Here is a 26,397-nt window from a genome sequence, read left to right on the forward strand (position 1 = left end):
CCACAAACACAGAACTCAGAGCCCTGACTCATGGTCTACTGATGTGATGAACATCATGCTGTCAATCTCCTAAAAGACATGCTGGCTTTATCAGAAAGCTTCCCTTTCTCTACCAATTATAAATATTATGTTAAGACAACAAAATTCTGAATGACAAATAACAGTTCCATAATGTTGATAAGAACCCATTTTCAAATATTAGGTTCCTATTGACAGAGATTGAACTTATATTTGGTTTGCTTGCTTGATTCTAGTTTTAGCCAACTTTCAGGAATCAAGGTCAAGGTAACATAAAACTAGACCTATTATATGCTAACTACTTTGGTAGTTAAGGCAAAGAGAGTGTGACACACTCCTTAAATTCTGATAAAACTGCTCAAGCCATCCCAGAAAAACCTTGAAATAATGGCAGAATCTCTGTCAACTATAGACATATCACCTAAGTAATATGCAAAGAAAATACAAAATTGTTTATCTAAGTTTCTGCCAAATTTATTTTGGCCAGATTATGTATTTTATTCTCTCTCTTCCTTTTAAATTTTCATGTTCCTAATACCAAAATATAGTACAGGTGGAGAAGGGAAGGGTTTCTCCTCTTTCTATGTAGACAGTACAAAGAAAACAGAGCCAAAAGAAAGCCACCAGGAGGCCCTAATTACTTGTCAAAGTCCATGAGTAATTACTTGGCTTTGAGAAGGGCATCAGCAGCCTCATCTACTGCCTTTCTGCGTTCCTTCAACGCGCCCTCCACTGTGCGCCACTGAGCTGACTTCTTGTCACCTGCAATCTAAACAAAAAGCTTTAGTTACGAACACATGAATAACTACTAGTACTGTCACAATAACATGACTAAATACAGAAAGTCAAAGGTTAAAAAAGTATACCTAACATTTCTCCCAAACAGGAACTCTTAATCTAATGTTCATGAAAGGTTCAAAGAAGTCCATGAATCATCTCCCATCAACCAGCCCCCCAAAACTGTAAGCGTGTGTTCCAGTGCACAAGTATGCTCTAAAGAGAGAGAATATTTTTGCTAGATTCTCAAAAGGAGATATGAAGCAGAAAAGATGAATAAGAACAACAACTTGTCATGAACTGTCTGCAGATTAAATCTTTCTTCAACGAAGCACCAGTACTTAAAATTTTCTTACTTGGAGGTCTACTGAAATATTAGTAAGTATAATAGAAAGTTTACACACTTGTGGGGTCTCTACTTCCCCAAAACATTACCCACAAGAATGACTCTATCCATAATCTTTAAGGAGAAAATCAAGTCTTGTCAAGAACCCCACTCCACCTTGAGCTGGTTTTACACAATGTGGACTTTATATAAATGTCTCCCTTGGGAATTCCTTTGGCAGGTTCAACATTTTTTGCTCCAGCATTGGAACTAACTGCCACCTTCTTCAGCTGAGCAGAGCTGGCTCATATTTACGGCTTATATCATACCAAAAATAAAAACCACCTCTAGCAGAATAATCACACTCTGTGCAGCAAGATGCTCACACAAGAGTGTGTGAGAACCCTTGCAACTGAAGGTGTGGCACAGATGAGTCCAGCTTCCATCCTCCCCCTCACTCTGTATCATATAAACAATGAGCAGGATGCTATTTGCAACTGTTTGAACTCTTTAGAACTACTTTTAAAATTAGTTATTAACTATTTTAAATGACTTTCTTTCTCCCTTTCCTTTGCCAAGTAGATATAGGTTAAAGTAGTATATTATGTTTAGATATGACAAAACCACCTTAGGGCTTATCTTCAAAGTACAGCTGACCCTTTAACAACACAGGTCTAAATTGCATGGGACCACTTATATGAAGATCTTTTTTTAGCAGAGCACTACACAATCCACAGCTGGCTCAATCCTCAGATGCAGAAGGGCCAATTATGAGACGAGCATCCCTGAATTGTGGTATCCCTGGCTGATACTGGACCCAACGCCCTGTACATACTGACGGGTGACTATACACTATACCAGGACCTTTGTGAAAAACAGGAACATATTAAATTACCAGAAAATAAAATATTTATCGTCAAGGAAAAAAATGACTAAAGTAATTCAATAATTATAGTTGACAAGTCACCAAAGAGAGTCACAGCAAGGGCTGCTGCACACCCAAAACATGAGTGCCCTCTGAGTTAGGTGTCCTGGGCCTTGGATGACCATCCTGTATCTTCCCCTGTCAGAAACACAAGTGGTTTTGCCTCTGCAGCCCTAGGCCTGCTACTTGAAGGGGAAGAGGACTCAGTAATGCCTCTGCTTTGGATCATTCACAAGCAATTCTCAACCTTATGTTCCCCTTGACATCAAGTGTGATCTTGATTTTAAAGGTACATTCATTATCAACAGAAAGTTTAAACAACCAAGTTCCTTAAGGCAGGATTAACCTGGCCACTGGACCACTGTGGCAATCTGAGGAAGCCTCTCTGAATAACATTTTTAAATGCTTAAAATGAAACTACGAGATTACAAAGGAGCCCAATTACACTGAAATTTGATCAAAAAATATGTATTTTTTAAGTCTGCAACACACAAACCAAGATTCAGTGGCAGGACTAATAAATACCCTAATCTAGAAGTAGTGATGAACATAAATGATATTTCAACAGTCTGTAAGTACCCATAATGTGATAGGAAAATACTTGTGCTCTCTCAGTAATAAAGTTATGAATACTACTAACACTACTGCTTTTGTTGTCAATATTCATAAATGAAGGAAAAGCTTCTGAGGCTAGTGAAAATAAAGATATTTTCCATCCAAGTTTAATGAGCCCCTGAATTCTATCCACAGATTTGACCCTAGGTTAAGAATTGCTTTTAGAAGAAATACTTGGTACTTTCTTTTTTACCTTTGTATCTCACTTTTGAACTTTTTATGTTTTATAATTATGTAGATTGTTGTAAAGTAACAAAACAAAGTTGTTTCATGGTGCAAATAATCAAGTTGAGGTTTAGGTAAACTACCACTCTAGCCATCTTGCAAAATAAAATATAACAAGAAAGCATGCTGGGGTTTCCCTGGTGGTCCAGCAGTTAAGAATCCACCTGCCAATTCAGGGACACAGGTTCGATCCCCGGTCTGGGAATATCATGCCTCAGAACAACTAAGCCCATGGGCCACATCCACTGACCCTGTGCTCCAGACCCCAGGAGCTACCCACTACTGAGCCCCTGTGCTGTAAGTACTGAAGCCTACAGCCCTAGAGCCCGGGCTCTACAAGAGAAGCCACTGCAAACAGAAGCCCACACACCACAACTAGAGTGCAGTCCCTGCTTGCCACAACTAGAGAAAAGCCTGCACAGCAATGAAGACCTAGCACAGCCAAAAATAAATAAATTTTTTCAATTACTAAAAAAAAACAAGAAAGGATGCTGGTTTGGGCCATGTCAGTATCTTTTCATGTGCAAAAAATTGTACAAGACCTTACTGTATGCTGTTACAAGACCTTGATATTATATTAGGATAACTCTTCATAACTAACCCAAATAGACTCATGAATCATGTAAGTCTCAACGACATATCTGGGGGCCAAAATGTATTTCCCTCTACTTGTAGAGATCCAAAGATAAGCTGTCCTATAAAACAGACACCAGATTCCCCTACGATCCTCTGGTCCAAATGTTTACAGGCACTGCCTTTTAGAAAGTAACTCAGTATATATTATAGAGTGAGCCTACATGCAACTACAGCTTTTTACTAGAAGAAAAAGAGCTGGGATCAATTTTTAACATTCCAAAACTTGTGCTCATACATTTTTCTGGATTATTTTGTTAACACCAGCTAACTATACCTAATCTGGTTAACTTCTACTATAAGGTATCCTTTAGTTGTAAAGTCTTAATTATAACAGATTTTGTACTGTTCAAGCCACATGCACCACATGTTATATGTTCAGTGGGGAGAGGAAATACCCTCTTATGTATAGCCTTCCACCAAAGTAGTACCATGGACATTTTAAAGTTTCTAATCACTGTCCTTCTGAGAGAACTCACTTGGGTTCAAACTCAATTTCCTGATATCATGCAACTTCGAGCTTTCTCACATGTGCATAATCAGTATATTAAATATTCCCTGTGTGGTTTCTTAGAATGAACTTTAAGATTTAAGCTTTCTTCTTGGACTTTAAATAAACAGAATCTTCTTTTCATTTTTCCAAGGTTGTAGTTTCTTGGCTGTTTGCATCAAAAGTATAATTTAACTGCTTTGTGATGTATGTGCATATGCCTAAAGCAATGAAAGTGTATTTAACTTTTTAAAAACCTCAGTCATTATGGCAAAATAACTTTAATGATGATGCAGAATCCTGATCCCTGAGACTTATTAGGTTCTCTACTTTATTTTATTCTTTAAATGACTTGATGTCAAGATGCATTTTTATACATTGAATAACTGAATGTAAAGGAAATTTACTAAGTCTCAGTATTACATTTTAATTAGTGTAATTACTTTATTCTTTGAAGTGTATAATGTAAATAATCAGCATAAGCATTTAAAGTAGCTAGTGTTTTGGGAACCCTGGGATCTCTGTATTATTTCTGACAACTGTGTATCCATCTCAAAGTATCTCATAAAAAAGTATATTTTAAAAAATGGTTGGCAATTTTAAAGCAAAAAAAAAAAAAAAAAAACAAACAACAAATACATTCAAGCAGTATTAAAACATGAGAGCAAATCTGAACTAATCTTAATACCACATCATGGTTGTGAGATAAAGCACTATATATAATTCATTAAAAAGAACACTTCAAGTTTTCTTTTTTCTTTCATTTTGCTTTGTTTTTCTAAAAAGACAATCATTCTAGTTTGCTTTCACTTAGTGAGAGAGTCCAAATTAGGAGGAAGAAATCACATATAACATTCGTTGGCCCACCTCAGAATCATCCATGGCTGCTTTCAGTATGTTCGCGTGGGCAGTGACAGCCTGCACCGCAGCATTCTGAGCCACAATAGCCTGCTGAGTGATGCGGGCAGTCTGGCTCAGGGCATCTTCTAAACTCTTAGCTAATGCTGAAGTTTAAAAAAAAAAAAAAGTTAAAAACCAGATCCTTCCCCACTGATTACTTTAATCTTTCCCTCTTTACCTGTTGAGTCTTGTGTCACATTTCCCCCCAAAATGAACAAACAAAATACAGTTTTAGAGAATCAAAGTTACACTTAAAAGTATGATAAAATTATTGAATCCAGGGACTTCCCTGGTAGTCCAATGGAGGGGGCACAGGTTCGATCCCTGGTCAGGGAACTAGATCCCACATGCTGCAACTAAGACCCGGTGTAGTCAAATAAATAAATTTAAAAAAATTTTTATTTAATCCAGATGATCAATCTATGGGGGTTATTATACTATTTTTACCTTTATGTATATCTGAATTTTTCCAAAATAAAACCTGTCTGGGATTTTCTATACACAAGGGAAAATCACAACAGGAAAGACAAATGTATGAAAGGACTGACGGTCACTTAAATAAGTTAGTACATAGTTTAGGAAATAGTCCAGAAAATTCTGTGAAAGCAATTATAACTACAAGGAAGAGCAAAGGATAAACATGAAGATATAAAACAGGATGTCAAAATGAATAAATGTGGGGGAGGGGAATAAGAAAACAGATCTTTTAGAATGTGTTTGAGCTTATATCACTATCAGCCTAACACAAGTACATATAATAATGGGCTAACATACTTGAAAACCTGGGTAACCAAAAATAAAAAAAACACGCCACAGATTCACAAACACCAAAAAGAAAGGAATTCATGCATAATACAAATGAAAACCATCAAATCACAAAAGTGAACACAGGAAGAAAGAAACAGTACATCAACTGGAAAATAAGGTTTAAAATGGAGATAAATACATATACATCAGTAATTATCTTAAGTGTCAACAGACTGACTAATCCTAACAAAAACATAGAGTGCCAGTACAATGAGAAGTCTGCTCTCCACAACTAGAGAACAGCCCACATGCAGCAGCAAAGGCCCAGCACCTAGAGGGGTGGGATGAGGAGGGAGGTAGGAGGGATGTTCAAGTGGGAGGGGACATGGGCAAACCTATGGCTGATTTATACTGATGTTTGGTAGAAACCAATGCATTATTTTAAAGCAATTATCCTTCAATTAAAATTAAATTAAAAAAAAAAAAAAAAAAAGACCCAGCATAGCCAAAAAAAAAAAAAAAAAGAGTTATAGCTTGGATAATAAAATAAGAATCTACAATATGCTGCCTATAGAAGACCCACTTCAGGGTGAAAGATACACACAGATTGAAAGTGAAGGGATGGGGATGGAAAAAGATATTTTCATTTCATGTGAATGGAAACAAGAAAGCAACAGTAGCAATATTCATATCAGATGAAACAAACTTTAAAACAAAGGCCATAAAGGACAAAGATGAACACTATCTAATGATAAAAGGATCAATAGAAAAAGAGGATATTATACTCATTAAAATTATACAATAAAACACACTTAATTGATATCTATAGGACATTACATCCAAAAAATCAGAATACACATTCTTCTCAAGCATGCATGGAACATTCTCTAGGATAGACTACATAATTGGACACAAAACAAGCCCAACCAAATGTGCTTATACTGGCCCATCTACTCTTTACACAATTCTAACAAACTTGCTTCCTAGGAATAAGACAGAACCAGCAAATTGAAGGAAACCAAGAACCATTAAAGGCAGAAAAACAAACAGAAATAAATGGAGAGAAGACAAAAAAACAAAAAAACCACCTACAAACAGCTGTCATAACAGTTTAAAACTAACAACTCTCAGTCCAGCAAAAAACCACATGCACACTACCTCCAGGGACATCAGTATACTGCAACATTATACAATAAATTTTGTTCCATGTGCCTTAAGGCAGGAAAATACATTTTTAGATAACTAGTATCTTTTTTCTTTAAACCATCAAAAAACCTAATATAAAACTGAAACCTAAAAAAGGGATAAGCCTCAGTTGGGTGGAAACCAGAAATGTGTGAAACATTCCATCCCTCAACAATGTCATATAAGAGGACGATGAGACTGAGTCCAGAGGCCAGGTAACAAACTAGAGAAGGACCCATTTCCAACCTGCACAAATAAATGCATAAGTGTAACAATTAGAAGACTCTTAGGCAAGGTGCCAAAACATTAATTATTCCTGTTCTGCAAAGTATATAGAGTCTTCAGCACTAACCATACTAAAAACAAATGAAGAAAGTACATGCATCACTTGGAATTTACACCAATTTTACACTAAGAATAACCCCTTGTCACCTGGGTAAAAGTTTAGATGGAAAGAACACAAATGATGAAATAAAGCTGGTGAATAAGAGCAATGCCACTAAAGAAACCACTAACAGCTGACAGATGAGAAACTTGTGCAAAGGTTGAAGAAGAAAGCAACTGAGAGACACGACCCAAGTACTTAGAAAGCATCTGGTTACATACACTCAATCTTAACTTGCTCTTGCTTCTCTTGTTGGGCAAGTCGTGCTGCAACTTCTTCAGGTGGCCGCTCCCTTACAGAAGTTGAGGATGCTTCCTCTTGCAGCAAAAGTAAATAAGAGGAAATCAAATTTCAGCACAGAATTTCAACAGCTAATGGGGACATAAAAACACCATCATTTGTATTTGCCAGCTATATCAACTTGAGGGCATTTTTGTGATAAAGATTATAAAACCACATCATGACTGAATGATTCCAACATGAAGAAATAAAGGGTCAGCTCTAAAGCTCCTTGTTTTCAAAGACTTATTCTCTAAAATACCAAAAATTAGCTAAGCAAGGCTGTAGACCTAAAGCCAGTATAAATGTGCACTTAAGAGTATCTAGCAATAGCCTAGACAGTACATAGTTCTGATGAACACATCATTTATAAAACCACATATACAGATAATTTAACTACCTGAAGTTGCAGGCTTGGGTTTTCCTTCACCAGTTTCAGGGTGATCGGTTTTTATAAGTTCCTCATGCTGAACCACAGGGGCTGGGACCGACAGTGTGTCACCTGCTGCAGAGATAATTTGAGCTGCCTCTGTGGGTGCTATAAATATATGTTACACATGGTATATAGTTTCCTGGGTTAACAGAGAACAACAGGAATCTACTACTACTACTGCCACTTCACATCTGACTCCTTAAAGACACAAATGCATGTGATGCCACTACTCAAACACACAAATTAGTCAGGGGCTCTGTCCACTGCATAAATCCATAAACAATGAACAATGGTTGGGAAAGCACAACAGAAAGGAGTCTGGTCAGCATCCATATGTATTCTAATCATTATTCTCAGGCAAGGCTTCTAGTAATAGTACTAAATGGTACTAATACTTAACATGAGAAGGGGACATAAGATTACATAACATGTGAAAATAATAACAAAGGGGGTAAAAGGAGCCTGTAATGAAGAAAGTAAGCAAAAAAAAGGTAACCAAAAACCATTTTTTAATTGCTTTGAAAAATGGTAGAGATGAATGAAGAGGTGTGAATGGAAACAGGATGGCAATTTTAAACACAGAGGAAAAAGTTCACAGTTTAGATGGTGAGTTAGAGAACTCAGTCAAAAAACTTATGTCATAGACATATTTTTAAAGAAAGGAAGGTTTAAAAATCAAGAGCCTATAAATTATAAATAAAAGTGTTGATGCAAAAGATAGATGCAGGGAACAAAAAAATGGAGAAAAAAATTTCTCAAATAAACTGAAGGTCCCATTTAAGAGTTATAGTTGGATTACCACAAAGCCCACTAACTGGTCTCCTTGCTCTGTCCTTGTTTGCTTTATCTATTCTCCACAATAGCCAGCCTGCATATGTGCCTAGTTGCTTGGTCATGCCCAACTCTTTGTGACCCTATGAACTATAGCCTGCCAAGTTCCTCTGTCCATGGGATTTTCCAGGCAAGAATATTGCAGTGGGTAGCCATTCCCTCCTCCAAGGTATCTTCCTGAGCCCAAGATCAAACCCAGGTCTCCTGCATTGCAAGTGGATTCTTTACCATCTGAGCCACTAGGGAAGCCCACAATAGCCAGTGCCAGTAATCTTATTAAAGTAAAAGATATCAATCCCCTGACCTATAACCCTCCCAACAGCTTCCCATCTTACTCAGACTAGAAAGCAAAACTCTTACGATGGTCACCAAGAACTGACATGCTGGCATTCTGTTTCCTTTCTGACCTCATTTGCTGTTCTCCACTTACTTCAGCCCAGTTTCATTTACTCCTTGCTTGAACATGCCAAGTCTTTGCCCTAGCTAATCCTTCTACCTGGATGCTCTTCTCCACCAGTCTTTTACATGACTGACTCCCTCACCTCTTTCTGGTCTTTGCTCAAAAGACACCTTCCAGAGGAAACTTTTCCTGCCCACTCCATTTAAAACTGCAATATTCCCTCCCACATTTACCATTTTATGCCATCCTATACATAAATTTGGAGAAGGCAATGGCACCCCACTCCAGTACTCTTGCCTGGAAAATCCCATGGATGGAGGAGCCTGGTGGGCTGCAGTCCATGGGGTCGCTAAGAGTCGGACACGACTGAATGACTTCACTTTCACTTTTCACTTGCAAGCACTGGAGAAGGAAATGGCAACCCACTCCAGTGTTCTTGCCTGGAGAATTCCAAGGACGGGGGAGCCTGGTGGGCTGCCGTCTATGGGGTCACACAGAGTCGGACACAACTGAAGCGACTTAGCAGCATACATAAATTTGGAGAAGGAAATGGCAACCCACTCCAGTATTCTTGCTTGGAGAATCCCATGGACAGAGGAGCTTGGTGGGCTACAGTTCACAGGTCGCAAAAAGTCGGACACGACTGAGCGACTTCACTTTCACTTATACATAAATTACTTGTGCATCGTGTACAATTTCCCTCCCCTCATCCCACTAAGAAATATGCACAGCATTTGTATGCTTGTTTTTACTATTTTGTTCATGGCTATAACCTCAGTGCCTAGAAGACACCCACCACTTGGCACACAATAGAAACTCAGTATATACTGAATGGAAGGTGATTTCATCAAGGCAGAAGTGAGTACAGAGAAACAATACATTCAAATGTATGCTGAACAGGTGAGGATGAGGTAAACGCTGTAAATTGGTGTGGGATTACTTACAAATCATGAAGACAAAAAATACCTGCATATCAAAACCTAGATTAAGATACTTCGATCACTAAGACAGGAGAGAGGAGAATGAATTGGTGAACAAGTAGAAAAAAGAAGTGGGGAAAGAGAGCAAATCTTAAAATCTAAAGAGAGGGAAAAACTAGGAGTCAGAGAAAAGGAAAAAAAGTAACTGTGTTTCAAGCAAGACCAATTCTTGTTCTTACTAGTACTCAGTAGCTGTTCAAAAACAAAAGCCCCATTCCATATCCCACTCAACACCTAAATGAGGGCCAAGAAGACACATGAGAATATTCCTTCCCAGGGTGAGGGAAGACTCCTTCATGGGGACAGACCCCCTCACCTTTGACCATGGGTACAAATACATTAAACAATTCATTTACCCACAATTTTAAAAGAAGGATTCTAAATATAGGTACCTGTTGTTGAAGCTGAAGTATCTCCCTTTTGTTTTTGAGGTTGTGAGGCAGGCTGTTTAGATTCTTTCATTACCTCTGATACACTAGAGATTTTCAGTGGACCAGACTGAATCTTGGAAATGAAAAACATTTAACGTTTCAGACATAAATAGTGTTTTTTAAAAAGGCAGCATACAGTAACTTGTATTATTTAAAAAGTAGTAAAAAGCTTGGGAGTTATCAATAATTCACAACAATGTATTTTATTAACCACAGTAAGAGAACCCATCATACTAGGAAAATGCAGTCCAAAAGTAGTCCATATTTTAATAGTAACAAAAACTTCTCCTAAGGTAACTAATGTACTTGGTATATGACCTTCCTTTTAAATAACCATTACTTTTATGTGTACAACACTAAGAAGGCTATTTCCATTCACTTTCTAAATCCAATTATGGTGTCTTCTAAATACATTCAGTTAGAAACAAACATTTTTTAAAAAGCTCTCAGTAAAAATAAAAATTCATTTTTCCTTTCTTTAATCTCCAAGATTCACGCACCTGCACTTCCAAGATATATGATGCAATTCTAATGCCTGCTTTCCTCTTTCTTAATAACCACATGCTTTAAGTTTAAGGCACCATTCATGAACAGGACTGTCAAATGATATGCCAGAGAAAACTACTGAGTAACAGAAATATTTTCATTTACCATCTATGCGGTCTCCCTTTTGCAAGAACTTGGCATTGGGACTCGGATATCCTAAGATGACTACTCAACCATAATAGAAATGGTTCTGAATTTTGTCACTACCAGAAATCAGAAATATACCCACTTTCTATTAAAATTTTATTACTTTTATCTCATGAAATGCATGCTCATTATAACAAGCAAAATAGTATCAAGATAAAGCATTGTTTTATTTAGCCTCTTCATTGCTCCTTCCAGGCTTCTCAGGAAGCCACTGCTAATGCCCTGAAATCTATCCTTCCACCCATGCGCTCAGGTATATACACATATGCAGTTTTTCATTTCTTTAAACAATCTAAAATAGGTAATTATATAACTTGCTTTTTTCATTTAACAACACATTAATATATTTTTTTCATTTAACAACAACTCATTTGCTTCCAGGTTAAGAAATTCTTTTTAGTTGAATAATATCCCAATTTAATTGTATATCCTAGTGGAATTTCAAATTCCATAATCTGGGTCTATTATTCCACTATTCATGGACATTCAAACTGTTTCCTGTTCTTTGTTAAGCATTCTTGTCCACAGACAACTGAAAAGCACTAGAGTATGATGTCTGTAGGACAGTTTGCCACAAGAAACACTGGGTCAGAGGACTCGTATATTTTTAAGATATTATCACTTTGACATAAGGTTCTAGCAACTCACATTCTCACAATGAACATGTATGTGTTTGTGTACAAATATGATCTATTTGTAGACTCAGTTGTTCTATTTCTCTAATTTCTATTTCTGTGTCAAAATCTTCTTGTTTATAACAGTAGAATTATAACAAAGTCAGTATCTGGAAAGGCAAGTGTCATCTGACTCCCTAATCCAACACTTTCAAAATGTCCTTGACCAGTCTTGTACATTCCTTATTCTTCCATGTGAACTTTAAATCTTGTCTAATTCCTCACCCTCTGGAAAAATCAATTAGAAATTTTATTAGATCTGTGTGTGTATTTATGTATACACACATACATATCATAAAAATATTACTTCTCTCAAATACATACATATTTAAGAGATTTGAGAGAAACACATATATTTAAGAAAAATGACATTTTTATAGTACTACATTCTATTCAGGTATATAACATTTATCACCATTTAGGGAAGTTATCGTCTACGCTCATCAAAAAGATTTTAGCAGGGGAAGGAGGGGGTGGAATAAATTTAGAGAGCAACATTAAAACATATACATTACCATATGTAAAACATAGAGCTAGTGGGAAGTTGTATATAACACAGGGAGCTCAACCTAGAGCTCTGTGAAGACCTAGAGGTGTGGGATGGGGGTGGAGGGGTGGGAGGGAGGTTCAGGAGGGAGGGGAATATATGTATACTTAAGGCTGATTCACGTTATTGTACAGCAGAAACCAACACAACATGGTAAAGCAATTATTCTCTAATTAAAAGAAAAAAGAAAAAAAAATAATTCAGATACAGTATTTGTATCTATAATGAGACAATAAACTGACCATGTGAAACAACATTTTAGGATCATCTTCTCTCAGTATTTACTGTCTATGCATAAATAACCATGTTGACACTAAAAGGGTTACCATCAAATGAAGTATATAGTTTCTAAAATCAACACGTTTGTAACAATGCACAACAACTGAGAGTACTGAATAAATGGGACAAAATAAAAATAAAAACACTAACTGCTACTGGAATTCAGAGGTGAGAGAAAACTGACTTTGGTCTGTGTAGTGAAGAATGCCAGTCTTGAAGAAAACAATAGAAGACAAAAGAAAGGAAGTCATTCTGGGTAGAAGACAACCATGGGAAGAGGTATACAAATAGAAAGGATCTCTGTTTAGTCTTCTGCTTTACCAAGGACCTTGGAACAATGCCTGGTACATAATAATCACTTGACTGACATTTGAGTAAATAAACGAATGAAAAGTATAGGCATAGCCATACGGTAAACAAGTACGAGAGCAAGGATTTATGCGCAGGACCATACAGAGCTAAAGGCAGAGTGTAGTAAGAACCACACTGCCAAGGGTACCGAATGTCAACCGAAGAACCAGCAAAAACCACAAACCACAGAAATAAAGGAACCAACAGCCAGCTCCTAAGCTAACATTTAACCACTCTTGGCTTCACTTTTCTTATTCATACCATGAGATACCATGAGACAATCTCAAAGCCTTACTTGTTTTTACATTCTGTCTTTAAAACAACAGGAATCAAAGTCCCTGATTAAGTGATACAATGAAAATATCATGAAAACACCACAACACTTATTCTAGAAGATTCTCTAAAACTAATAAAAGGATGGCCTAGATGATGTTAAGAGTGACTGGTGGGGCAGAGCCTGGAGGTGGGAAAGAAATGCTGTGTGTAAGGAGGGACAGCACTGTTGACCTGCTGGGCACTTCCACTTGTCAGCTCTGCATGTCTGCATTACACAACCTCGAAATTTTCAGTCTTTTTAAAATTCTTATTTTTTAATAACTTTATTTATTTTTAGTTGTACTGGGTCTTCATCGCTGCACGGGCTTTTCTCTAACTGCGGTGAGCAGGGGCTACTCTTTGTTGCAGTGTGCGGGCTTCTCATTGTGGCAGTTTCTCTTATTGCGGCACGTGGGCTCAACAGTTGTGGCTCCTGGGCTCTACCGCACAGGCTCAACAGTCGTGGCACATGGGCTGAGTAGCTCCACAGAATGTGAGATCTTCCTAGATCAGGGATCGAACCTGTGTCTCCTGCATTGGCAGGCGGATTCTTTACCACTGAGGCATCAGAGAAGCCCTTGCACTCTTCTTAATTTGCTTTTTTTAATATTAATGATTGTACCAAGCTATCAGGTAGCTAGGTTAGAATTCTTGGATTCACCTTCACAGTTGCCCATATTTTACTTGCTATCCTCTCTTGTTTAAACTCTAATTACTTTACAATATTGTATTGGTTTTGCCATACATCAACATGAATCCACCACGAGTGTACACGTGTTCCCCATCCTGAACCCCCCTCCCTAAACTCTAATATTTATTTGTCTTGCCACCATTCTTACCCTATTTCTGACCTTTAACAGCAGGGCAGCAAAAGTGGAGCAAGAAAAGGTCAAGGCTATTGAGAATGACACCTGGAAGTCATGTCCAGGGAGAAAAGAACACTACTCTGAACTGTGTAGCCTGACTCTATGCTCCTGGATGCTTCCAGCTATTTCTCCCAGGTCACATAGCTCAGAACAGACCCAGGACTTTAGCCATAGGATTCTGCTTCTACTGAAGCTGCAACTCTATCTTCCTGAGCCAGCATAAACACTTTAAAGTTCACATGGATGAATAAACCATGTAGAACATTTTGTATCATTTGGGGAAGGGGCAGGAAAAGTCAAAGGACACCTGCTTTTCCATATAGTAACTCTGTCACAGGTCTCGTCTCAAGACATTGATACATACTGGAGAAAAGATCTCTAACCAGTTTCTTACAAAGAACTGGTCAGCCACGTTCAACCTCATAGACTATGGAAATACCCAATACCAAATCAGCAAAATTCATGTTCTCTTTCATCAATCTTTTTTTCAAGCATCTGTTTGAAAGAAGGAATATGTACAATGTTAAAAAAAAAAAATTTGTAAGCCTCATGGAGAAAAGAAAGATGAAACTGAAGAAAATGCACAAAGTTCCAGGAATACTGGAAGATATTCCCATCACTGAATCAGTATGTAGCTGAAAATTCTGTGACTGCTTTGTGATCTAAAAGGAGCCATGACTAACTATAACATGGGGATCCTGGTGTCATGGCCATTCTTCGTTTATGCTTTTAGCGTTCTAAGTCAGAGTCTGAGAGCTGCAGTGCTGGAGGCTGACACAGAACCCCTTGGGTCTGCAGGGCAGCCAGGGTTACTTCTGCCCAAGCTGCCCTTCCATTTAACCTGTGGGCCACATAATTGTTTTCTATGTGATGTGGACTAAATGAGAGCATTTATGGGACTCCAAAGGGATAAAAATCCTTTAGGAAACATTAGTTCAAGTTAAAGAAAAATGACAAACAATGCTGGCAAAATATTTTCAAGATGAAAGCAAGCAACCTGCTTTTCAAAGTATTCCACAGGATAAACTGAAACGATTTAAAACTCTTACCGGTTTCTTTGGCAATGGAACAGTGTAAGGTGGGGAACCAAGGACCATCTCAAAGAGTTTATCTGAGTAAGGTATGGTTTTCTCTACATTCTTCCGGAAATGGGAATCCCATTTGGCATACAGGATGGTGCCACCAATACCGCCACCAACAAACAAAATGCCAGCTCCAGCAATTTTGCTAGCAGACAACCTAAGTGAAAGAAATAGGAAACACAGGTTTATTTTGTTTTTTTTTAACTCTCCTAAACCTTAAGTCTCAAACACCTTTAAGCTCCACTTCTCTACCACTGACTCAGATCACAGCAGCCCAATTTATCTCCACACGCTGCACATCACCTTTCCCTGGTTTGTTTTTTAACATGTCCAAAATAAAAAATAACATTTCTTTATGAATAATTTTTCCTTAATACATTAATATCTAGGATAGGAAGAATGAAGCAATCGGCTCTTTCATACTTAAAACTTAGCATGTTCACACTCATGAGGCTTCCTTTGAACCCCAAAAACAAGTATCACTAATTTTCAAAGCTCCTCTCCCTTAATTAAGCATTTCTGTAAATATAATAAAATAAATATTAAGAACTAACAAATACTTTTTAAGTTTCAATGTGCTGAGTTCTAGTTATAAATCTATTTGCCATATAATGGAAGCCAGCACAGGGGGCGGAGGATGTCTACCTTGAATGACATCCAAGCACCAAAGAGCCAAAAGGAGCACCATAACAAATTTTCACCTACAGATACATATGCTCCAAAGTTATTATGAGAAAACTCCAGTGTTTCTACCCTTTAAAAAACAAGATTTTAAGTAGATATTCCCATATTCAAGGAATGAATACACACACACACACACACACACACACACTTCAGCACACAGTTAAAAGTCTGTTTACAGGGAGATATGCTACGTACCGAGAACTGCCTGAAGTGGAGTATCTGCGGCATGGTCGCAATGGACGGAGGACAAACTTCCCACAAAGACAGTTCTAGGGGGGAAGAAGCAAACATTACAACCAATAGTTACAGGAACCTAGTTCTTGCCTGGAGAATCCCAGGGACGGGGGAGCCTGGTAGGCTGCCGTCTATGGGGTTGCACAGAGTTAGACATGACTGAAGCGACTTAGCAGAAGGCTTTTAGGGTAGGGAAGTAAATCCTTTTACTACAAATACAAATGTCTTTCTTAAAATTTTATTTTACTTTCATAAACCAACTTACCATGAAACATATTTACAGATCCTTAAAAACAGTGACACATCCTACACCCCAAGACTCATATAAAATTACTTTTAAGATTTAAAAAAAAAGGGACTATGAAACCTCTCCTCCCCCAACTGCCTGCACCATGCAGCTTGTGAGATCTTAGTTTCCTGACCAAGGACTGAATCTGGGCTCCTGGCAGTAGAAGCATGGAGTCCTAACCTCTGGACCACCAGGGAATTCTCCAGACCACTTTTTTTTTTTAATTGAAATATAGTTGATGTGGGCTTCCCTGGTGGTTCAGTGGTAAAGAATCCGTCAATCAATACAGGAGACATAGGTTCAGTTCCTGGGCGAAGGAAATGGCAACCTTCTCCAGTATTCTTGCCTGGGAAATCCCATGGACAGAGGAGACTGATGGGCTACAGTCCATGGGGTAGCAAAAGAATCAGACACAGCTTAGTGACTAAATAACAGCAACAACATAGGTGATGTACAATATTATGTTTCTGCTTTACAAAACAGTGTTCACAAATTTTAAAGGTTATTTCATTCATAGTTATTGTAAACTATTGGCTATATTCCCCGTGTTGTACAATATACCCTTGTAGCTTATTATTTTACACACAGAAGTTTATACCTCTTAGTCCCCTACCCTTATCTTACTTCTCCTGGTTCTCCTCTCCACTTAACCCACTAGTTTGCTCTCTTTATCTGTGAGTCTGCTTCTTTTTATTGTAAGCAAGTAAGTGTTAGTCGCTCAGTCGTGCCTGACTCTTTGTGACCCCACAGACTGCAGCCCACCAGGCTAATCTGTCCATGAGATTTTCCAGGCAAGGATACTGGAGTGGGTTGCCATTTCCTTCTCCAGGGGATCGTCCCAATCCAGGGATCGAACCTGGGCATCCTGCACTGCAGGCAGATTCTTTACCGACTGAGCCACAAGGGAAGCTGTAGCTTTTTTCTGGAGAGAAAAGGAGGATGCAATTGAGAAGGTTCACACAGGGCTTCTAAGAGTAATGCTGCAATTTTTAAAAACTTGTACACAAGTGTCCTGCTGTTCATGTAAGTGATATCATATAGTACTTGTCTCTGATGTATTTCACTTAGCACACTCTGATTATAAAATAATCCTTGCATGATTTTACTCTGATGGTTTAATTTTTTTTACGTTTAAATCTTTGAATCCAGTGTAAAGTATATGGTATGGATAAACTATTTTTTCCTAAATGTCTAAATCACAAACTGAATAATCCATTTCTTTCAACAATTTGAAATGCCACCTTAAAATATACTCAATTTCTTGGTGCATTTAGATTTCCTAATTTGTTCCACTGTTCCACCCTATTCACACACTTCTATTCATAGACAAATACCACAATGTTTTAAACACTGCATCTTACAATTAGGTTTTAACCTGGTAGAGCAAGTCCTCTCTTCTAGTACTTTTTTTTTTCCTCAGAATTTTTCTGGATTTTCTTGCTTTTGTTGTTTTGATAGCTGAGCTTTCAATTAAACAACTATAACAACTGTAATATGCACCCTGATTTAAGAAGAGATTAAACGTGAAAAAAAAATTACCTTTTATGACCAAAAAATAGTAGCAATACGTTTCATACCTCTATACCAAAAAACAAAAAAACAAAAACAAAATACTGACTCAAATTAATAGGTTTTTTTAATCTGAAATAGTGGCTCCTGATTTTAAAAATTGGCTACCTGCATAGTCTATAATAAATTTTATATTTCAAATAAAGCTTTAAAAGTCAGGAAATTGAAGCTTTTTACAGTTTTATCATACACGTATGAATCCCTAGATACAAAGTTTAATCTTGCCTAGTAAATATATATACATATACACCTATATCTTTTAAGTCTCTTAATCCTCAAGTCTTTTACTCCATAGATGTTTCCTCCAGTAATTATTGGAAGAATCTGCTTGTTTGGTCTGCGGAATTTTCCACAGACCGGATTCTGTTCGAGGTGCAACTTAAAATATGCCAGTCCTCTGTATTTCCTGCAACCTGGAGCGGAAACCAGACACTTGACCAGACTCAGGTATACTCTCTTTGGCAGGACTTTACATGGTGGTATTTTCTTCCACTATGGAGGCACACAATGCCCGCCTGTCTCTCTTTGTGTAATGTTATCAACTGTACTGATTTACAATGTCCAGATCCATTAATTTATTGGAAGTTGCCAAAAGTGGACTCTGATTCTATTTTTCATTTATAATTTGACATATTTAATAAAGAGATGCTTACCATCATCTACAATTTAGTTACTCAGCAGTAGTTTATGGAGGAAAGGAAGGATAAATGGTTGATTCTTTCTATCCTTTTATCCAGTTATCCTCTGATGAGCAACAATTGCAGGGTTTTTTGGTTTCCATTTATTGTGACAGATTGTATTTTCCAAAACTTGCCACGTTTCACATGCTTTTCTAGAACTTTGCCACCTCCCCAGAACCCTGTAAGCTTAAACGATCCCAAGAACCTCCTAATGTAACCTCCTTAGAAATGAAAAGATAAATATTTACTTATATATTATTTCCTTATATGTATATATGCACACGTGTATGCTAAGTCACTTCAGTCATGTTTGACTCTTTGTGACTCCATGGACTATAGCTCACCAGCCTCCTCTGTTCATGGGATTTTCTAGGCAAGAATACTGGAGTGGGTTGCCATGCCCTCCTCCAGGGGATCTTCCAAACCCAGGGACCGAACCCACATCTCTTAGGATCTCCTGCACTGGCAGATGGGCTCTACCACTAGCACCACCTGGAACCATATGCATATATAATACAATATAATCTTTATCTGTATAATAATAAATATAACTTACTGTAAAAGAACAAATAATGTTATGGTTAATTAATACCAGTAGGTTTGGGGTGAACTGTTATACAGCTATAACCAACCATATGCTTGCACCTGGAAATGGGGTGCTACTACCAAACATAAAACATGTGGTAATGACTTTGGGATGGAACTGGGGGGTGGAACTGAAAGTTGGAAGGGGCTTGAGGAGACTGTTAGCAGAAGCCTAATGATCTTCATGGAAGCTGTTTTGGTGAGGGCTTAAGAAAAGCATGAAAAATATTTTGGGAACCTGGAGGAAAAAGGAATCTTTGTATGTAGTGGTAGAAGTTTATCAAAACTCTCACAATGGTAAGATGTGGAAAACAGAAAATTAGGCATTGCTGTACATAATGAAGGGGCTTCCCAGGTGGTGCTAGTGGTAAAGAATCCGCCTGCCAATGCAAGAGGTGCTGGAGACACGAGTTTGATCCCTGGGTTGGGAAGATCCCCTGGAGGAGGACATGGCAACCCACTCCAGTATTCTTGCCTAAGAATCCCATGGACAGACAAGCCTGGCCGGCTACAGTTCATGGAGTTGCAAAGAGTCTGAAGAGATTTAGTACACACTATCTAATGAATTGACGGATTTAGCTAGACAAGAGTCAGATCAGATCAGTCGCTCAGTCGTGTCCAACTCTTTTCAACCCCATGAATTGCAGCACGCCAGGCCTCCCTGTCCATCACCAACTCCCGGAGTTCACTCAGACTCACGTCCATCGGGTCAGTGATGCCATCCAGCCATCTCATCCTCTGTCGTCCCCTTCTCCTCTTGTCCCCAATCCCTCCCAGCATCAGAGTCTTTCCCAATGAGTCAACTCTTCGCATGAGGTGGCCAAAGTACTGGAGTTTCAGCTTTAGCATCATTCCTTCCAAAGAAATCCCAGGGCTGATCTCCTTCAGAATGGACTGGTTGGATCTCCTTGCAGTCCAAGGGACTCTCAAGAGTCTTCTCCAACACCACAGTTCAAAAGCATCAATTCTTCGGCGCTCAGCCTTCTTCACAGTCCAACTCTCACATCCATACATGACCACAGGAAAAACCATAGCCTTGACTAGACAAACCTTTGTTGGCAAAGTAATGTCTCTGCTTTTGAATATGCTATCTAGGTTGGTCATAACTTTCCCTCCAAGGAGTAAGCGTCTTTTAATTTCATGGCTGCAGTCACCATCTGCAGTGATTTTGGAGCCCAGAAAAATAAAGTCTGACACTGTTTCCACTGTTTCCCCATCTATTTCCCATGAAGTGATGGGACCGGATGCCATGATCTTCGTTTTCTGAATGTTGAGCTTTAAGCCAACTTTTTCACTCTCCACTCTCACCTTCATCAAGAGGCTTTTTAGTTCCTCTTCACTTCCTGCCATAAGGGTGGTGTCATCTGCATATTTGAGGTTATTGATATTTCTCCCGGAAATCTTGATTTCAGCTTGTGTTTCTTCCAGTCCAGCGTTTCTCATGATGTACTCTGCATATAAGTTAAATAAACAGGGTGACAATATACAGCCTTGACGTACTCCTTTTCCTATTTGGAACCAGTCCAGTTCTAACTCTTGCTTCCTGACCTGCATACAGATTTCTCAAGAGGCAGATCAGGTGGTCTGGTATTCCCATCTCTTTCAGAATTTTCCAGTTTATTATGATCCACACAGTCAAAGGCTTTGGCATAGTCAATAAAGCAGAAATAGATGTTTTTCTGGAACTCTCTTGCTTTTTCCATGATCCAGCAGATGTTGGCAATTTGATCTCTGGTTCCTCTGCCTTTTCTAAAACCAGCTTGAACATCAGGAAGTTCATGGTTCACATATTGCTGAAGCCTGACTTGGAGAATTTTGAGCACTACTTTACTAGCGTGTGAGATGAGTGCAATTGTGCAGTAGTTTGAGCATTCTTTGGCATTGCCTTTCTTTGGGATTAGAATAAAAACTGACCTTTTCCAGTCCTGTGGCCACTGCTGAGTTTTCCAAATTTGCTGGCATATTGAGTGCAGCACTTTCACAGCATCATCTTTCAGGATTTGGAATAGCTCAACTGGAATTCCATCACCTCCACTAGCTTTGTTCGTAGTGATGCTTTCTAAGGCCCACTTCACTTCACATTCCAGGATGTCTGGCTCTAGGTCAGTGATCACACCATCGTGATTATCTGGGTCTTGAAGATCTTTTTTGTACAGTTCTTCTGTGTATTCTTGCCATCTCTTCTTAATATCTTCTGCCTCTGTTAGGTCCATACCATTTCTGTCCTTTATTGAGCCCATCTTTGCATTAAATGTTCCTTTGGTATCTCTGATTTTCTTGAAGAGATCTCTAGTCTTTCCCATTCTGTTGTTCTCCTCTATTTCTTTGCATTGATCGCTGAAGAAGGCTTTCTTATCTCTTCTTGCTATTCTCTGGAACTCTGCATTCAGATGTTTGTATCTTTCCTTTTGTCCTTTGCTTTTCGCTTCTCTTCTTTTCACAGCTACTTGTAAGGCCTCCCCAGACAGCCATTTTGCTTTTTTGCATTTCTTTTCCATGGGGATGGTCTTGATCCCTGTCTCCTGTACAATGTCACGAACCTCATTCCATAGTTCATCAGGCACTCTATCAGATCTAGGCCCTTAAATCTATTTCTCACTTCCACTGTATAATCATAAGGGATTTGATTTAGGTCATACCTGAATGGTCTAGTGGTTTTCCCTACTTTCTTCAATTTCAGTCTGAATTTGGCAATAAGGAGTTCATGGTCTGAGCCACGGTCAGCTCCTGGTCTTGTTTTTGCTGACTGTATAGAGCTTCTCCATCTTTGGCTGCAAAGAATATAATCAATCTGATTTCGGTGTTGACCATCTGGTGATGTCCATGTATAGAGTCTTTTCTTGTGTTGTTGGAAGAGGGTGTTTGTTATGACCAGTGCATTTTCTTGGCAAAACTCTATTAGTCTTTGCCCTGCTTCATTCCGTATTCCAAGGCCAAATTTGCCTGTTACTCCAGGTGTTTCTTGACTTCCTACTTTTGCATTCCAGTCCCCTATAATGAAAAGGACATCTTTTTTGGGTGTTAGCTAGACAGAGTATCAAGCAGAATGTTCTCAAGTGCCAACTGGTTCCTTTCAGCAGAGTATAATAAGGATAGAGTCAAGCTTCTAAAACATAAACCAAAAAAACTGTTTATCTTGCAAGCAAAATTTGAAGAAAATATAAAGGACCCAGTACTTGGTGGGTTAAAAAGTGATACTGTTTCTCATTTTCAGCCTCTCCAGTTAGCAAAGATCCTTTATGACCTCAGAAAGATCTCAGGAGGTGCTCCTCATAGAACTTTTTACACTGAGAAAAGGCTCGCTAAGGACAGCCTTAAGAGTATGCAACCCATATTCCTTTTATTAAACAACAGGACTGCTGAGAATCTTAAAGGGTTTCAGACCACAGTAGCCTCACAGGGAGCCTAAAATGGAAAACAGCTTATCCTAGTCAGATTTATGGGTGTGGCTTTTGTCTAATGGAGTAAACCCCAGAAAGACCCAAAAGAAACCCACAAAGTCACTAAGATGAAAAACAGGCCAGCCTGGACTAAAGGGGAAAGAGTACAAAATGAATTGAAGTTTTTGGACTCCAGAACGTCTACAAACAGACATAAGTCTGAGAAAACAATTCGGCTGCCAACAGGCTACATTTCTAGAATAGGAAGGATAATGTAAGGAGTGAAACCTGAAGCCCAGAGGGTTAAGGAGCCCAAGAGTTAAGGAGAAACATTGCCAAGCAGAAGGACTAAGTCCTAATTAAGCAAGCAGCAACTCATGCCAGATAGATCTGACATTTGTTACGAACAGTGATGCTGTGTGTCTCTTTTTTTCTGCCTTTTGGGATGGGAGTGTCACACTGTATTGTGCATAGGACACATGGGGAACAGATAACTTGTCTCTTTAGTTTACAGGTCTTTAGACTGAAAGGAAAAGCACTTAAGGAACTGCACCCAGGGGATCACATCCAAGATGTTTTGTGTGCAAAGGGAACTGATTTGATGACAAGATCCTGGTCTATTAGTCTAAGTCTAATGCTGTGATGGGATGAAGTTCTGGAGGGTTCTAAGGAAGGTTGTGAACACATCTGCATGTGGGGGGGATGTGAGTTGCTGTGGCTACAGGGCAAACCATATTATCCAAAACTGACTACAGTAATACTTCCTGTAATATTAGCTCTTCCAGCAACTCGCTGCTGCTAAGTCGCTTCAGTCGTGTCCGACTCTGTGTTACCCCATAGACGGCAGCCTACCAGGCTCCTCCGTCCATGGGGTTTTCCAGGCAAGAGTACTGGAGTGGGGTGCCATCGCCTTCTCCAGCAGCAACTCGCTATCCTCCATCAAACTGACATCTATGCACCATTTCCTGGAACCAGGATAGGCCTAAGTTATCAATTTACTAATAAGGGCAGTAAGTGATCCTCTGTGACATCTGAAACCAGGAGGACATAAAGGGAACACAGCTTCTGCCTGGCTCTGCCTCTCATCACACTTGCTCTGGGAACCCAGCCACCAAACAGTGAGGAAGCCCAGACATGTAAAACCCCACATATAAGTGTTCCAGCCAACAGCACCAGCTGAGGTCTCAGTTGCACCCAGTATCAACTGTCAGACATGGGAGTGAGGAAGCCTCTGAGCTGACTCTAGCCCTAGCCACTGCCTGACTACAGCCTCACAAGGGATGCTGACCAAACTGGCCACCTGAAGCCAGGGAACCCCCAGAACTGAGTGAGGCAATAAATTTTTACCCCAAGCTCAAGGTGCCTTATATAGTTACCACAAAGCAAAACAGGATCTTTACCAACTAATAGATTTAAATACTTTTGATGGATTTAAACCAGCTGCAATTATTATCTGTTTAAAAACTCAAATTGTCCCAATTCTGGCCAATGGATACGACTTCAAGTTTATTACGTGTTATATTACTTTTAATATTACACACACACACACACACATCTATTTATCTATCTTTAGATATCTACCTGGAGGGCTTCCCAGGTGGCACTAGTAATAAAGAACCTGCCTACCAATGCAGGAGGGCTTCCCTCGTAGCTCAGTTGGTAAAGAATGTGCCTGCAACACAGGAGACCCAGGTTCAATCCCTGGCTCAGGAAGATCCCCTGGAGAAGGAAATGGAAATCCACTCCAGTATTCTTGCCTGGAGGATCCCATGGACAGAGAAGCCTAGCAAGCTATAGTCCATGGGGTCGCGGGAGTCGGACATGACTTAATGACTAAACCACCACCAATGCAGGAGATGTAAGGGACACGGGTTGGATCCCTGGGTCAGAAAGATCCCCTGGAGGAGGGCACAACAACCCACTCCAGTATTCTTGCCTGGAGAATCTCATAGACAGATGGAGATCTCATAGACAGAATCTCATAGACAGATGGAGAATCTCATAGCCTGGTAGGCTACAGTCCATAAGGTGGCAAAGAGTTGGACATGATTGAGCACGCATGCACACATATATGAAATATATGATTTCATATATCAGGTCATTTCCAACTACCTGGTGCTTTTTCTCTGCACTGTAAGATTCATTTATAAAAGTCACCATTTAAAGTGCATGTCAGTGCCATTTAGTACATCCACAATGCTATACAACCATCACCAGTATTTAGTTCCAGAACAGTTTCATCACTCCCAAAATAAATTCCTGTACCATCAGGTCTCCCCACATTCCCTTCTCCCTAGCTCCCGGCAGCAATTATCTACCTTCTGGCTCTACAGAGCCTGTTCTGGACTTTTGGTACAAATGGAATAATGCAATATGTTGCCTTCTGTGGCTTGTTTTTAAGGTTCACCTATGTTGTCACATGTATCATGTATGTAACTCGTACTTAATTTCTTTTTGTGAAATTAGTTTGCAACTAGTTCAAACTGAATGAACTAGTTTGTTGTATAGATATACCATATTTTGTTTATCTAGACATCAGCTGAACATCTGAACTGTCTCTATCTTTTGCTATCAACATTCACCTACAAGTTTTTGTTTGAATACCTGTTTTCAGTTCTTTGGGGTGGAACTGCAGGGTCATATGGTAATTCTATGTTTAACTCTGGACCATTTTACACTCCCACAGTGAAGTATGAGGGTTCCAATTTCTCTACATCCTCACTTGTTATTTTCTGTTTTTATCAGAACCATCCTGTTGGCTACAAAGTGGCTATTTCACTGTGGTTTTGATTTACATTTCCTTAATGTCAAAGGATTTTGAGCTCTTTTCTAGTGCTTGTTGGCTATTTATACATCTTCCCAGGATAAATGTCTAGTTAAGTCCTTAGCCCATTTTTTACTTGGGTTGTCTTCTTGTTCCTAAGTTGTAGGAGATCTTTACATATTATGGATACTAGATCTTCATCAGTTATATGATTTGAAAACATTCCCTCCTATTCTTTTCATTCTTGTGTCATTTGATGCAAAAAATTTTTTAATTTTGTGAAATCAAATTTATCTTGTGTCTTTTGGTGTCCTGTGTTAAGAAACCACTGCCAAAAAACAAAACGTTGGCAGTCAGTTAGACGTCCATTTGAGAAGAGTGGGACTTGTGTGTGTGTGGGCGGGGGGGGGAACTAGGGTGAGGAGGAGGAGGAGGAGCAGGAGGAGAAAGAAAAGGACCCGAATGCCTTGAGGGGGAGGGGGAGATGAAAGATCCCAAGAGTGGACAGGACGGTCAGGTGAGTGCCATAGGGAAAGGAAACGAAGCCAAGCAACCGAACACACTCCCAACGGTGGTTTTGTTCAGTCCAAGATCAAGATGTGGACAGCACGGTGTCCTCCAGCACACAGCGACACACAGGCCTCACTCGGCAGGGGGAGTTCGGGATAACCCTGAACGCTGAAGCGGACAAAAGAAGCCGTCACGTTCATCCATGGCTGAAAAGTACCATGGTCCCACGACATTCCAAACTCCTCTCAAACCATTGAAAGACTCACTCACTTGCCATTCAAAATGTAGAGAACAGAAAAGGAGCGAAACGATGGTG

The 26,397-nt window shown here is 39.1% G+C and overlaps 1 protein-coding gene across 10 annotated transcripts in view; it reads right to left on the reverse strand.

Annotated features, from left to right (window-relative positions):
* IMMT (inner membrane mitochondrial protein) overlaps nt 1-26,397 on the reverse strand; it is a 42,533-nt gene that overhangs the window by 10,752 nt on the left and 5,384 nt on the right. For 2 of the 10 annotated variants that reach the window (XM_086326564.1, XM_086326561.1), the window contains exons 2-8: nt 16,266-16,339; nt 15,354-15,543; nt 10,541-10,652; nt 7,905-8,006; nt 7,447-7,542; nt 4,876-5,012; nt 684-787 (exon numbers count right to left, since the gene is read on the reverse strand). In XM_086326564.1, coding sequence (XP_086182690.1) covers nt 684-787; nt 4,876-5,012; nt 7,447-7,542; nt 7,905-8,006; nt 10,541-10,652; nt 15,354-15,543; nt 16,266-16,339 — 815 coding nt within the window. Of the gene's footprint in view, nt 1-683; nt 788-4,875; nt 5,013-7,438; nt 7,543-7,904; nt 8,043-10,540; nt 10,653-15,353; nt 15,544-16,265; nt 16,340-26,397 lie in introns of those variants that run through there. The other 8 variants (XM_086326563.1, XM_086326560.1, XM_086326559.1 and 5 more) reach the window with 5 other exon arrangements.

This window comes from Bos grunniens, chromosome 11 (assembly GCF_055505025.1).
Source record: "Bos grunniens cultivar Pamir isolate PY7600 chromosome 11, Bosgru_T2T1.0, whole genome shotgun sequence".
Classification (NCBI taxonomy): Eukaryota; Metazoa; Chordata; class Mammalia; order Artiodactyla; family Bovidae; genus Bos; species Bos grunniens.